Raw genomic sequence first — 15997 nt, 5'->3', positions numbered from 1 at the left:
ACAAACGCTAACAAGGAGACTATGGAGTTAAACAAGGGACAAAAGTGAAAACTAAGGAGTAAAACAAGGGACAAAATGGTAAACAAAGGGGCAAAGGTAAAACAAGACAAGGTCATACATAACAGTTTCTCAGTCAAACCTGGCAGCACCAAATATGTAATAATGCATAAAATCTAACAATAATTCTGTAAACAACTGAGAAATGTACTGTTTACCTCAATATTTTTTTATAGAGTATTCGTGCACGTAAATGTAGTTATACACTGATCAGCCACAACATTAAACCCACCTACCTAATATTGTGTAGGTTCCCTTTTGTGCCACCAGAACAGCTCTGCCCATAGAGGCATGGACTCCACAAGACCTCTGAAGGTGTCCTGTGGTATCTGCCACCAAGATGTTAGCCGTAGATCCTTTAAGTCCGGTAAGTTGCGAGGTAGGACCTCCTTGGATAGGACTTATTGGTCCAGCACATCCTATAGAGATTTTGATGGCCTAGACAACAACTTGAACACAGTCATGTTCCTCAAACCATTACTGAACAATTTTTGCTGTGTGGTATGGCGCATTATCCTGCTGAAAGAGGCCACTGCCATCAGGTAATACCATTGCCATCAAGGGGTGTACGTGGTCTGCAACAATCACACTGCCTCCGCCAACCTGTCTTCTTCCCATAGTGCATTATGCTGCCATCTCTTCCCCAGGTAAACGACATACACACACCCAGCCATCCACATGTCTAAAAGAAAATGTGATTCATCAGACCAGGCCACATCTTCCATTGCTCCATGGTCCAGTTCTGACACTCATGTACCCATTGTAGGCACATTTGGCGGTGGACGGGTCAACATGGGCACTCTGACAGGTCTGCGATTATGCAGCCGTGTGATAGGCACCTTTCTAAAGACACTCGGGCCTTATTCTGATTTCCTTGGTGAATTTGCTAATTTTTTTTTATCAGATCTTGTAGTTAATGTAGATAGAGCTTTAATTGTTGGTGACTTCAACATTCACATAGATAATGAAAACGACACATTGGGATTAGCATTTATCAATATTCTCAACTCTCTTGGAGTCATACAAAATGTAACAGGACCAACTCATTGCCATAATCATACACTAGACTTAATTCTGTCACATGGAGTTGATGTTGATAATATAGAAATGGATGAGCGATGACATCTTGGATCATTACCTCGTCTCTTGTATGCTGCGATCAACTAATGTTACTCAATCTACACCACGCTATCGTTCAGGTAGAACAATTCTTTCGACCACTAAAGATAGCTTTGCTAATTATCGTCCAGATCTATCTCATACACTCAGTAAACCCCAAAGCCCAGAAGAACTTGATGAAATAACAAAAAATATAAATGCAGTCTTCTCTAGCACTCTTGATAGTGTCACCCCCCCCCCTTCGATTAAAGAAAATTAAAGAAATAAGCCCTGCACCATGGTACAATGATCACACTTGTGCTCTAAAGAGAGCAGCCCGGAAAATGGAGAGCATGTGGAAGAATACAAAATTACAATTATTTTGTGGTGCATGGACAGATAGTGTCTGTAGCTACATACATGCACTAAAAGCTGCCAGGTCAGCATATTTTAGTAAACTCATAGTACATAACCATAACAATCCTAGGTGGTTATTCAGTAATGTGGATAAATTGGTGAGGAATAAAGCCTCAACAGAACCAGATAACGTAGCAGCACAAGAGTAATGACTTCATGAATTTCTTTACAGAGAAAATTTAAATAACCAGAAATAAAATTGGAATTATGCAATCATCTGTCATAGCACCTCAGAAAACAGTGTCTCGTAATTTTCCTCACATGCTACTTCAATACTTCGCTGTCATAGATCATGAAGAGCTAATTGCAGAACCTCTTCTTAATATTATTAACTCATCGCTATCCTTAGGACACGTACCAAGAAACTTTAAAATGGCAGTTATTAAACTGTTTATTAAGAAGCCACAACTTGATCCTGGAGAACTGGCTAATTATAGACTGATTTCAAATCTCCCATTTATGTCGAAAATACTAGAAAATGTATTATCCTCCCAAATATGTACATTTCTAATAGTATATATGAACAAATACAGTCAGAATTTAGGCCTCATCACGGTACAGGGACTGCACTTATCAGAGTTACAAATGACTTGCTCTTATCATCTGAACGCGGCTGCATTTCACTTCTAGTGCTTTTAGATCTTAGTGCTGCATTCAACACGATAGATCACAACATTCTCTTGAATAGGCTAGAGAATTATGTTAGCATTTGTGGAGTTGCATTAGCATGGTTTAGGTCCTATTTAGCAGAACGCTACCACTTTGTCTATGTAAATTGGGAATTGTCAAACCAAACAAAAGTAAAGTATGGAGTGCCACAGGGATCAGTTTTAGGGCCTCTGCTTTTCTCCTTGTATATGCTTCCCCTGAGAGATATTATCAGGAATCGTGGAATAAGTTTCCACTGTTATGCCAACGATACCCAACTTTATATTTCTTCAAAACCTGATGAGATTTCACAATTCTCCAAATTAGCAGAGTGTGCCAATGAAATAAATGATTGGATGGCCAGAAATTTCCTTCTACTCAATTCCGACAAAACAGAGGTAATAATTATTGGACCAAAAACCTCTAAAAATAAAATTTGACTCTCGATGGATGTACTGTTACATCATTTTCAACAGCGAAGAACTTAGGTGTTATATTTGATACCAATCTTTCCTTTGAAAATAAAATTACCAGTGTTTGTAGAACAGCATTCTTCCACCTAAGAAATATTGCTAAATTACGGCACATGCTCTCTGTTGCTGATGCCGAAAAACAAATTCATGCGTTCATGACCTCAAGACTAGATTATTGTAATGAATTACTGGGAGGATGTCCAGCAAGATCAATAAATAAACTTCAATTGGTTCAAAATGCAGCAGCCAGAGTGCTAATGAGAACTAAGAAATATGATCATATTAGCCCCATTTTATCATTGTTATCAAGCTACCAGTTAAATGTTTTATTAATTTAAAAATTCTGTTAACTACATTCAAAGCTTTGAATGGTCTAGCTCTGCAGTACTTAAGTGACCTTCTACCACGCTATTTTCCATCACGGTCATTACGATCGCAAAATTCTGTCCTGTTAATAGTTCCTAGAATATTATTTTTAAACACTGTCCCTTAACACTTACTTGGTTTAATAATTTTAAACCATGACTTGCAATATACATAAGTAATATTAGCATTATATTCATGATGTTAGCCAGAGGGGAACTGACTCCCCACAGTGAGTCTGGTTTCTCCAAAGGTTATTTTTCTCCCATTAACCAACATCTTATGGAGTTTTATGGAGTTATTTTCGCCTTTGGCTTGCTCACTGGGGTTATACATACAATTATTATTTAATTACTTATTTTTAAACACAATTCACAAACGTATTTTATCTAATTACACAATGATGAATCATAGACATTACAGTTTTTTCTTCTGTTAATGCCTGATCTTCTGTAAAGCTGCTTTGAAATTATGTGTGTTGTGAAAAGTGCTATAGAAATAAAAATGACTTGACTTGAATATCATGGCCAGCAATACGTTTTTTCAGCAATTTATACTCCAGTAGCTCTTCTGTGGGATCGGACCAGACAGACTAACCTTTGGCTCTGTCGGCGGTTCACCGGTTGTCCTTCCTTAGACCACGTTTGATAGGTACTAACCACTGTATACTGGGAAAACCCCACAAGACCTGCTGTTTTGGAGATGTTCTGACCCAGTCGTCTAGCCATCACAATTTGGCCCTTGTCAAAGTCACTCAGATCCTTACGCTTGCCCATTTTTCCTGCTTCCAACACATGAAATTCAAGAAATGACTGTTCACTTGCTGCCTAATATCTCACCCCTTGACAGGTGCCATTGTAACGAGATAATGAATGAAATTCACTTCACATGTCAGTGGTTTTAATGTTGTGGCTGATCAGTGTATGTAGGGTATTTGCCAAAAAGATCTTCTGCATGTCATGGAAGGCCACATCTACAATGTGCATTTAGGAAAAGAAAAGTGTGATGCAGCAGTTTCCTTCATAATCAGAGCAAATGCTTTGTTCTACTAAAAACAGTGAAGCCCCATTTTTGGGGGCCAACAAGATTTGGTGTAGTTGGTGATAAACCATTTAGTCTTTGGTTTCATTAAAAAAATTATTGGAACAAAATTAACCAGTTACCAGCATTTAAAAATATTGTTTTCACCTCTGGAACAATTGTATGGGACTTATTGTTTTATTGTATGCATCCGCTTTATTTAGCAGCGTAAATCTAAATTTATTTTGGTGCAATTTTTTTTATTATTTATTAATTCACAATTAGTAAAAAAAAAAAAGAAAATGAGTTACTACAGATACGATGAGGTTTCTAACACAGCTGCTGACAGAGTGACCGTAAATTTGCTATCTTCTCTATTTTAACTGTCGTAATCCCCTACTGTCTATTTCTGTCTTCATTTAGAAAGTTGTGTAAACGTAATAATGCCGTTTTTGAAGCAAATGCGGAAGCAAAAATTGTATTTAATGTGATCTCCCATTCGCTCCCATTCACCACTATCAAATGTTTACCCTGCAACCTTTTAATTCCATGCTCCAAAACACAGAATTGTGAAAAGGGTCCATAACATTTATTTCTGACTAGCAATAGCAAGTAATACATTTTAAAGCCATCAAAAATTTTTACAAAAAACTAGCCCATCATGTCCCGCCCAACTTCCTGTTTTAATAGCACATGCATCAACAGGAAAGACACTTCATGAATTTTGAAGAACAGTCTTCAAAATTGTTCATGCTGACAACTGACAACTTTTAAAAGACTCAAATGTCATGCTGAGAATTAGGCTAATTGCAGAGTTAATAGCCTTTTTCAAATATGTACCTTTTATTTTTATTTAAAATTTAAATGGTTCTTTAAAAAATTCTTGCATGTCCAGCATGCCAGCAAGCAGACCACAGCAGGCAAACAATACAAAGGTATTTTTGACTGCATAGTACGTATTCCCAAGGAGCAGGGCTTTCTATCCTACTGGATGGGCAACTTGGCCAACGTCATCAGGTATTTCCCAACACAGGCCCTCAAATTTGCCTTCAAAGATAAGTACAAGAAGGTCTATCTAGACGGCGTTGACAAACGCACCCAGTTTTGGAGGTACTTCGCTGGTAAACTTCCCTCTGGTGGTGCTGCGTGAGCCACCTCTCTGTGCTTTGTCTACCCCCTTGACTTTATCAGAACCCGTTTGGCTGCTGACGTTGGAAAGGCCAGTGCAGAGTGAGAGTTTTCTGGCCTTGGCAACTGTTTAATGAAGATCTTCAAGTCTGATGGTCTGAAGGGCTTGTATCAGGGCTTCAATGTGTCTGTGCAAGGTATCATCATCTATAGAGCGGCCTACTTCGGTATCTGTGATACTGCCAAAGGTGGGTTTGAGTAGTTTTACTATAGAGCGAAGATCAGCTTTTTTTTTTAAATCACTTTAAGTTGTACTATGTGCCATAAGTTTTGTGTAAAGCTGTTTGTAGGTAAGGTAAAAAGATGTTCACTTTAATGGTGGAATGTTTAGCACACAAGAGAAATGAATACTACTTTTGACAGATGTTAATGATGTACACACACATAAGATGTATACTCTAGTCATATCAGTGGCCTAGAAAAATCTATTTCTATAACATTTCATTATCCAAAAGGGGGTGACCCTCCTCAAGGTTAGCGTACACTGTTATTTTGCATGCTGTCCCATACACACTCAAGCGGTTTGAGATTGTGACTTTTAAATAGCTATAGAAGCTGACAAGGCATTAAAAACAAACATAACCTGTCTACGTTTTATGCATGCTACCAAGAACATCCACATAGTGGTGAACTGGATGATTGCTCAGACTGTCACTGCTGTTGCTGGTCTTGCATCCTATCCCTTTGATACAGTTTTTCAGCGTATGATGATGATGTCTGGATGCAAAGGAGGTAAGATACAACACCCTCAATCTCCCACATAAGCAAATTACAGGTTGTTCACAATAGCTCTCCGGTCTCGAGTCAAATGCTCTCAAAGCATTGACAACTGCCAAATCACTATGTGGCCACTACTGAAATAAAATGCTTTCATTGCAAGGAAACATTTTTTATTTTTTTTCTATAAGATAAAAGTGCCATTTTACTGGTATCATTGTTTAGTTTGGGGAATTTTAGTTCAAGTTTTCTTTTTGATATTGCTTTTTTTTTTTTATTGCATATGAGGCCTTGAGAAAAATTAACGGAGTCCAATATTATCGCAAGATTACGCCCTGTGCTATCTTTTTCTCTGGCTGAAAAACTGATCAACACCTTGTCTTCTCCCGCATTGACTAATGTTGGGGTCTCTAAATCCACACATAACAAATTGCAATATGTTCAAAATTCAGTAGCTATGATCAGACCAGAAACTCCTATTTTGCAATCCTTGCACTGGCTCCCTGTCATGTTTCGTGTTGATTTGAAAATACTTATGTTAACATAAAGCCCTGCATGGTCTGGTTCCTCAGTATTTGTCTGATATTTTAACAGTATACCCCGATGCGTAATCTGCTAATCTCAATCTGGTCTTTTGGCTGTCCCTCAAACACGATTGCGTTCCATGGGCGACAGAGCTTTTTCATCTTATACTCCTAAAATGTGAAATTCACTTCCAGTTGATAGTTGACTTTAGGCATTTGTATATCTTATCTAAAAACATGCTTCTTCAGATTAGCTTTTACTTGATTATTTTAGTTTTTTCTGATTTATTATTAGTTGTATTTTTTATATGCATTTTTATACATTTTCATACAATAAAATGTATTATTATTATTATTATGTTTAATGTTGTAATTTTCTCTATTTGCATATGAGACTTTAAATTGATTAATTCTCTAATTCACTCACCCTCATGCCATTGCAGATGTGTATGACGTTCTTCTGCTGAACACAAAGATCTCAGCTCTGTAGGTCCATACAATGCAAGTGAATGGGTGCCAAAATGTTTACCCTCCAAAAAACACATATAGCCATCTTAAAGGTAACCCATATGACTCCAGCATTTTAATCCATATCTTCAGAAGTGATTTGATAGATGTGGGTGAGAAAAAGATAAATATTTAAGAATATTGCATGAAGAATGTGAATCACCAAAAACACAAGAAGAGTGTGAAAGTGAAAGTGGAGATTGACTGAGTAAAAAGGACTTGATGTAACTGCTTCTCACCCACGCAAATCATATTGCTTCAGAAGACATTGATTTAAGCACTGGAGTCATATGGACTACTTTTATGCTGACTTCAGAGGTGAGAGCAAGTCACACATGTTCAAGTCACAAGCAAGTCTTAAGTCTTAACCATCAAGTCTTGAGTCAAGTCTCAAGTGCAGTGCAGACAAATCAAGCAAGTCAAGTCAGTGACTCACCTCAAGCAAAGTCCTGATGAGTTCAAGTCAAGTCGAGTCAAGCCACAGTAATAAAATCAATAGATGTTAATTTCTGAAATAAATATGTATTTTTGCTCTGAAAAGATGAATTTATATACATATCTTTACATACATTCTTTTATATGAATTGTATATAAATATATTGTATAACACATTACTATACATATTTATTTCAGAAATTAACCTATTAATAAAAATGTAAACATTTCAGAATTGAGTAAAAAATGTGATCAGATTTTCACATTGATCTAACAAAAACGGCAGAATGAAAATGCAAATTCACTCTCTGACAGTAATAATGGAACAGCAGAAATATAACTGTTAACATAACTGTAAATATAACTATAACCTGATAATGCTTTGTGGCAGCGGGGGTGTGGTCAAGTGCCCGTCCGGAGAGAGGGAAGCGGTAAGGGCACTTACACTGAGCTAAATTATGTCTAAACACCTGTCTCTAATTCCAGTGATCACGGGGAGAGCGGATAAAACACCCACGCCACCAGCACTTGAGAGAGAGAGCCTGGGATGCGAACTGATTATTGTGACACTGATTTATAAACAAGCTGTAAGATTATTGTGAAGCTGTGTGCACTGCAAAGCGCCCATTAAAGATCCTTACCTTGAGAGGGGCAACTCGCCTTCGTGGCCTCCTTACCCTTCCTAAAGCATTACACTCTTGTACACAAAGCAGCCTTGCGCTTATAAACAATATTTTACTAGGCATTATACGGAGGTAAGATGAAAAGAAAATGCCATCTAAACTTTTCTGAAGACAGTCAGTTCCCTTCAGAGATACATTTATATATAAAGGTAGCCTATTGCATTCAAGTCGGGTTATTACAAAATTGTCACGCTACAAATCATGAGATTAATTGTGAATCATTTTAATTTACTGACAACCGTCAAACATTTGAACAGTAATTTTACATATTAATCTTTCTGGATAATTAAAGTATAATTAAATGATTTACTTACCTTTCCTTGTGGTTTTTGAAATGTGTGATGAAAAAGATTAAAAATCTTTATATCCAAAGGAGATTATTTTGGGAACTCAACAATCATCTGTCATTTTGGTACGTTGTGAGTGCAGCATTAACTGCACAGATACAGATCAGTGTTGTTGGCAGACTTACATGTTTGCATATGCATTAATAGATTTTTTGACACATTTCATTACTGTTTATAATACGTTATTGAAACTAACAATAATAAAAAACAGTAAAGTCATTGCCGAGTCATGCAGTTAAAGTCAAGTCTCGAGTTGCTGGTTCTCAAGTTAAAGTCAAGTCAAGTAATTTTCTTCATTTATTCAAGCCAAGTCACAAGTCATTAAATTTGCGACTCGAGTCAGACTCGAGTCAAGTCATGTAACTTGAGTTCCCCACCTCTGGCTGACTGATTTTTGGAGCTTTATAATTTTAGCACTTGCATTGTATGGACCAAATGAGCTGAGAAATTCTTCTAAAATTCTTCATTTAAGTTCAGCAGATCTGAAGTCATGCATATCTGGGATGGCATAAGGGTGAGTAAATGATGAGAGAATTTACTCATTTTTGGGTGAACTATCCCTTTAAGGAAACTGAATGTAGTCATTAATGTTACTATAATGTTGTATAATAATAATAATAATTCCTTACTTTTATATAGCGCTTAAAAGCACTTTACTTAGTATATGGGGAATCTCCTCACCCACCACCAGTGTGCAGCATCCACCTGGATGATGCAACAGCAGCCATAGTGCGCCAGAACACCTACCACACACTAGCTAGTGGTGGAGAGGAGAGGAGAGGAGAGTGATGTAGACAATTCAGGGATGGAGATTATTAGGAGGCCATGATAGATAAGGGCCAATGGGGGGAATTTGTCCACAAGACCAGAGTTACACAAAGTCAGGACCTCGGTTTAACATCTCAACCGAAAGACGGTGCTTTTTTACAGTATAGTGTCTCCATCACTATACTAGGGCATTAGGACCCACACAGACTGCAGGGTGAGCACCCACTGATGGCTTCCCTAATTCCTCTTCCAGTAGCAACCTTAGTTTTCCCCAGGAGGCCTCCCATCCAGGTACTGACCAGGCTCAACCCTGCTGAGATTTAGTGGGCAACCATGCAGGGTGATATGGCTGCTGATAATGGAATTTACTGATTCACGGTCATGGTACAGCACAACTCCGATTTATAATTGAAGCTATTTGCTTTTGACCTGACATGGCGCTCATGGCCAGTGTAGACTAGTGTCATGGCTAGTGTTTGAGGTAGGACATTCTCATTCTAGAGCATCTTATTGGACAAAAATGGAGTGCAAGACACATAATCAAAATGTTTTATCTATTTTCCCAGAAGAGAGAGACTATACGTTTTAAAATGCGTATACCTGCTAAAAGTGAATCAATGTTTAGCCATACACTAGCATGTAGATGACCTCAAATCTAGTAGACATGGAAGCAAGAAAATTCCTTGCTCAACTCTTAATATATTAAATTGGATTGAAATTTATTTTTTTGACTGCAGGATCCACTAATCAGGAATCATTGGGAAAAGTCATTAAAAAGAATGGGTCAAAAGGTGTGGGAGAAAAGTATTTAACTCTTTCTACTTTTTTTTATAGCTGACATAATGTACAGCAAAATTATTGACTGCTGGAAGAAGATTGCACCTGATGAGGGTGTCAAGGCCTTTTTCAAAGATGCCTGGTCCAACGTGCTCTGAGGCATAATAATTACTTGAATACAAGTCAGCCTACTGAATAAACCTACACATGTCTGGTGTAATCTGCCATGGTTGACTTGTCTTCTCATGTGTTTAACTAACTTTGTTCAGTTTTCATGGCCATATGACAAATCATAATGGGAGAATGTCATGTTGTCATAGCCTCTAAATTGATATCTCAGAAAATCCATGTTCGGAAAAACATACTACATATTATATATTATATTATGTATCCTTGGCACAATATAAAAATGTTCTATGCCCATAGAATGCCACGATGACCTACTGTATTTGCCATTGTGCAGCATACAAGAGAGCACAAGGCATTGCACATCGATTTCCTGTTTGATGATCGAACTGGAAGTTATAGCTGAATTTTTTTTTTTTCATCTGGCGGTATGAAGGGCATAGACGTTTGAGTCATTGTTGCACAAAATTGAAGTTTTGTTTCCAAGATTATAGCTGGATGATGTTCAACATGATCTACTACATGAGATTTGTGACAATGTAGCATTCTGCTGTTTGGCTTGAATGTCATTTCATAGACAGTTATCCGATATTTGAGTTGAAATCTAACAATTTATGATGATCAGCATTAATCTACTTGTTGTACTGCCAAATAGTTACTTCTCAATTACAGTTTCTTAAAAAAAATTACACTGCTATTGTAATATCTTTGAAGAACATGAGGAGATGTTCGTAACCTTGTAAACCTTTACTGAACTCAGTGTAGCATATAACAGAACAACATCTGGTGTGTTCAACACCAAGTCAAACTCTGAACTCAACACACCAACTTCTTCCCCGAACAGCCCCACCCTCACCAGGCTTTTCGTCTCTTAAAGGAACCTCACTCTTACAATAGTCAGTCAATACATTACACCCCTTTTCCCCAGTCCACAAAGTCTGAAAACCTTCTTGGAGGCCGATGCTCTCTTACAGGGTATCTCCGAGAATGAGGGGACTCAGACATGCCCTCAGCTCCCGTAAGGTCAACATCAGGGTTTCCCACATCTAATGCAGGTGGATGTAATGCAAACATCTCAGCCCCTGGAGACTCAGGTGGATGAACAGAGTAGCCACCTGGTTCAGGCCTTGATTGGTCGGACAAAGGTGCCGTCCTGTCCAGCAACTGGTCAACATGTCGCCTGTGCATTTGCCCATCACTAGCTTTGACCTTGTATGACAGGGGCCCTGTGACGTCTACAATGATTCCAGGCACCCACTTAGAAACTCTGGTGTAGCTTCTCATGTATACCATGTCCTTAGGTCTAAACTCTCTGACTGTGCCAGGGCAATTTTCAGCATTAAGCTCCTGTCTGCGAAGCATATCACCATCATGATCAGGGTGCAGACGATCCAGGGCAGTGGTGAGTCGCCGATTCATGAGCATCTCAGCAGGACTTTTTCCAGTTGATGAATTGGGTGTGACGTGCTGTGACAACAAGAAACGAGCGAGCCTGGTCTGCCACTCGCCCTTGGTGATGCGAGACAGGGCCTCCTTGGTGGTCTGCACCATGCGTTCAGCTTGACCATTTGAGCTTGGGTGATATGGTGCTGTAGTGACATGTCGAATGCCATTGCGCTCTGCAAACTCTTCGAATTCCGCAGAAGTGAACGAAGCACCATTGTCTGAGACTATGACGTCAGGCAAACCATGTGTTGCAAAAAGTATTCTCAGTGTGTTGATGACGGCTGACGATGACATGAAACTCATCAAAGACACCTCCAGCCACTTGCTATGTGCATCAACCACTATGAGAAATATTTTGCCCTGAAAAGGGCCTGCAAAGTCAATATGCAGCCGGGACCATCTTTTTGTCGTCCACTCCCAAGGGTGCACTCTCGCATTAGGAGGTGCATGACGTGACATCTGACAGGTTTCACATGCCTTGACAGTCTCCTCAATGTCTCGGTCCATGCCCGGCCACCACACATAACTCCTTGCGAGTCCCTTCATGCGTACCATGCCCGGTGTAGCGTCATGCAACATAGCTAGTACTTCTCTTCTTGCCAAGCAAGGAACAACCACACGGCTTCCCCATAGCAAACAGTTCTTGTGTGCAGAGAGTTCATGGCGGCGCGAAAGGAATGGTTTGAACCGGCTATCCATTACATCAGCCGGCCACCCATGCAGGACCCAGCGCATTACTTTGCGTGTAAGGTTAGCGATTCGCTCAGCATGCATAGGTGCATCTGGCACCATTTCAAGCAGTAACATTTCCAATGGTGGTGGTGTAACAGTATCAGATGCCGGCAAGGGTAAGCGACTCAGGGCGTCAGCATTGCCCATTTGTTTGCCCGGTCTGTAGCACAGCTCATAGTCGTAAGCCCCCATGATCAAACTCCAACGCAGCATACGTGGTGAAAGGCATAGGCTTGGAATGGTGCAGGACACCCAGCAGGGGTTTGTGATCTGTAAAGATCGCGAAATGGCAGCCTGCGAGATACTGGTGAAACTTTCTGACCGCAAAAACAACCGCCAATGCTTCCTTATCAATTTGGGCATAATTCCGCTCAGTGATGGACATTGTTCTGGAAGCAAAGCAGATGGGCCTCTCCTGGCCATCACATTCCATGTGGAACAATAAAGCCCCAAGCCCATAGGGTGAGGCGTCACAAACCACTGCCAGGGGTTTCTTTTCATCATAGTGGACCAGCACTTTATCCGTTTGCAGCAACTCTTTCGCCTGAGCATATGCCATCTTGTGCTTTGCACCCCACTGCCAAGTAGCAGACTGGTCTAGAAGGCGATGCAGGGGTTCCAGGACGGTGGCCTTATTGGGAAGAAAGCAGCTGTAAAAGTTAAGCAGCCCCAAGAATGCCTGAAGTTCTGTTTTGTTCTGTGGGGGCGGAGCTTTTCGGATCGCATCCACTTTTTCACGGGTTGGTTTGATGCCATCTTTATCCACTCTAAACCCCAAAAACTCCACTTGAGTGGCAGCAAAAATGCTTTTCTCTTTTTTTAGTCGCAACCCAGCTTCTGCGAAGCACTTCAGTACGGCCCGTAGCCTTTCATTGTGTTCTTCCATGGTTTTGCCTGAAATCAGGATGTCATCCAGGTATGGTTGGACTCCTGGAATTCCTGCGAGAAAAGTGTCCATAAATCTTTGAAATATTGAAACGGCCGTTGACACCCCAAATTGCAACCGTCGAGCCCGGAAAAGCCCACGGTGAGTGTTAATAGTCAGTAAGTCGGCTGCGTCATTATCCACTGGAAGCTGCTGATAAGCCTGTTTCAGGTCAAGTTTAGTGAAAACTACTCCTCCAGCTAGCTTCGAGAACAGTTCAGATACTGTGGGTATAGGGTACACATCGGGTTTAACAGCTGTGTTCACAGCACAGCGGTAATCACCGCAAATCCTCAGGCCCCCATCTTTTTTTGCTACAGCCACTATAGGTGTGGCCCACTTTGCATGGCGAACAGGTTCAAAAATTCTTTGAGCCACCAATTTGTCCAACTCCTCATCAAGCTGGGGCCGTAAAGCAAAAGGAACTGGGCGGGCTTTGAAGAAACGTGGAGTTACTGTGGAATCAATGTCAATAGAGATCGGGGGGGTCCGGCAAACCCCAATGTCCTGAAAAACCTCTGAGTATTCAGCCAGTATTCTCTCCATAGACTGCAGCTGTACCCTGTGTACACCTTCCACTGATATTCCCAGGGCATCAAACCAGTCCCGTCCCAACAGACTAGTTCCCTGGCCCTGGATGACAAACAAAGGCAGTGTGTTTTGTATTCCTTTGTATATTACTTCCACAAATATTTTTCCTTTCACTTCCAAGGTTGCCTGTGACCATTGCTTAAGTATTCCATTGTTGGCATGTATTTCAGGGGGTTTAGAGGGCCACAATGAGTGATAGGTGTGCTCACTAATCAAAGAACAGGCCGCTCCTGAATCCACTTCCATTGTGTGTGTTTGTTTGTTAAGTATAACAGTGGCCAGATATGGCCTCTGCCCCCCTCTTCCTGATTTATTAGTGGTGCTGTAAATGGAATAATCATTTTGCTTTTTGTGAGTTATAATGTTTGTGTACCGTTCTGCTGTGGTGCCGGCTGCATCCTTGTCAGTACCATGTTTAGTCTTTGTTAAACACACACGAGCAATGTCTCCTCTTTTTTTACAGTAATGGCATACAGCCGTGGAAAATCTACAGGCTTGTGGGGTGTGCTGACCACCACATCTGAAGCATGGCTTGTCACGATTAGGATTTTCATTTGAAGTTGCTGTCTTATGAACCGATGCCTGCGCATGGGTTGCATAATTAACGTCGTCCTCCAGCCGTGATTCGTTTTGATGTTGACGAAGTAGGCGAGCATTTAACAATGCTGTTTCAGCAGCTAGTGCCTTTTCTTCTGCCTCTTTAAATGTTAGTGTAGGTTCAGCCAGCAGGCGTCGCTGTAACGCCTCATCCATAACCCCGCACACAATTCTATCACGCAGCATTGTCTCTAACTGATCCCCGAAGGCACAGTGCGCAGACAAACGTCGAAGCTCAGCAATGTAGTTTGAAATACTTTGATTAGATTTCTGCTTACAACTGTGAAAATGAAAACGTTGAACAATTTCTGATGGTGCTGGGCTGTAATGGTGTTTTAAGACAGCGACAATGTTTGCATAAGACACAGCAGAGGGCGGCGTTGGGGCAAGCACTGAACGCAACGTGGAATACGCTTTTGCACCACACACACTGAGCAGAACGGAACGTTTTTTTGCATCATCCTCAATATCATTCGCATGAAAAAAACATTCCAGTCTTTCTGTGTATTCCTCAAAAGAGTTACTCGAACATTCGTCAAACTCTTCGATACGGCCGAGTGTAGTCATGTTCGCTTCCAGACGCAGATTATTTTCACACACCTGCACAGTCGCATCATATGGACTTATCTGCACACAGTCGGTTCGAGTCCACTCGTCGCCAGTGTAATATCTTTGAAGAACATGAGGAGACGTTCATAACCTTGTAAACCTTTACTGAACTCAGTGTAGCATATAACAGAACAACATCTGGTGTGTTCAACACCAAGTCAAACTCTGAACTCAACACACCAACGTCTTCCCCGAACAGCCCCACCCTCACCAGGCTTTTCGTCTCTTAAAGGAACCTCACTCTTACAATAGTCAGTCAATACATTACAGCTATTGTTTCACAAACTTTTAAAAGTTACAGTACTTGAAGAATAATAAAAATGTGTGCCCCCTCTGCTAAAACAAGCTAAAACATAATGAATGTTTTAGCATTCATTATGTTGAATAATGAGTTGGCAATAAAAGGGCAGTAATATGCTGTTTTTAAGTCAAATGATGTTTGACTTGTTCTCCAAGATAACATTGTTCTCTCTGGCCGCCCTTATGGGGAAGACACCTGTAGATGTTTTCCAAATGTTGCTCTATTTAATACATTTCGGTATGTTCCTTGTATTTTTTTGCCTCATATTTGATGAAAATTATATGAGGCTTTTAAGTGATTTATTTTAGCATAGTTTAACAAAAAATCTATGAAATGTCAGCATTGCTTGTACAGTATACCACAATGAAAATGCACTAATGCATTTTCTCATTGGGAAATTTTGGAGATAGTGGCATCTATTATATTATTGCATTTATTTGGAAATGTTTACCCTAAGTAAATTTTCTTTAATGCAGTTGTGGTATAAATAAATAACACAGTGTTGATTTGTATTTCTTTTTAGACAAAAAAGAATATCACAATGTTTTATGGAAAGTGCAGGTGCACAGTTAGTTCTTCTTATTGACAAACGCATGAAAAATTAGGTCTGTGTAGGCCTATTACATTTTAGTTTGAACCTGTAGGAAT

At 40.0% G+C, this 15997-nt stretch overlaps 1 protein-coding gene and 1 pseudogene across 1 annotated transcript; one reads left to right on the top strand and one right to left on the bottom strand.

Moving 5' to 3' along the window:
* Nucleotides 1-348: 348 nt before the first annotated feature.
* On the top strand, nucleotides 349-10180 carry LOC127641666 (ADP/ATP translocase 1-like; annotated as a pseudogene).
* Nucleotides 10181-11057: 877 nt separating this feature from the next.
* On the bottom strand, nucleotides 11058-15006 carry LOC127641655 (uncharacterized protein K02A2.6-like). The gene is given in 2 exon segments (XM_052124598.1): nucleotides 11058-12549; nucleotides 12551-15006. Coding segments are annotated over 2 exon segments (3948 nt in total).
* Between the last annotated feature and the right edge of the window lie 991 nt (nucleotides 15007-15997).

Source organism: Xyrauchen texanus, chromosome 4, assembly GCF_025860055.1.
Source record: "Xyrauchen texanus isolate HMW12.3.18 chromosome 4, RBS_HiC_50CHRs, whole genome shotgun sequence".
NCBI lineage: Eukaryota > Metazoa > Chordata > Actinopteri > Cypriniformes > Catostomidae > Xyrauchen > Xyrauchen texanus.
The sequence above is the reverse complement of the archived record's forward strand: the minus strand, read 5'-3'. Positions and strand labels throughout refer to the sequence as shown.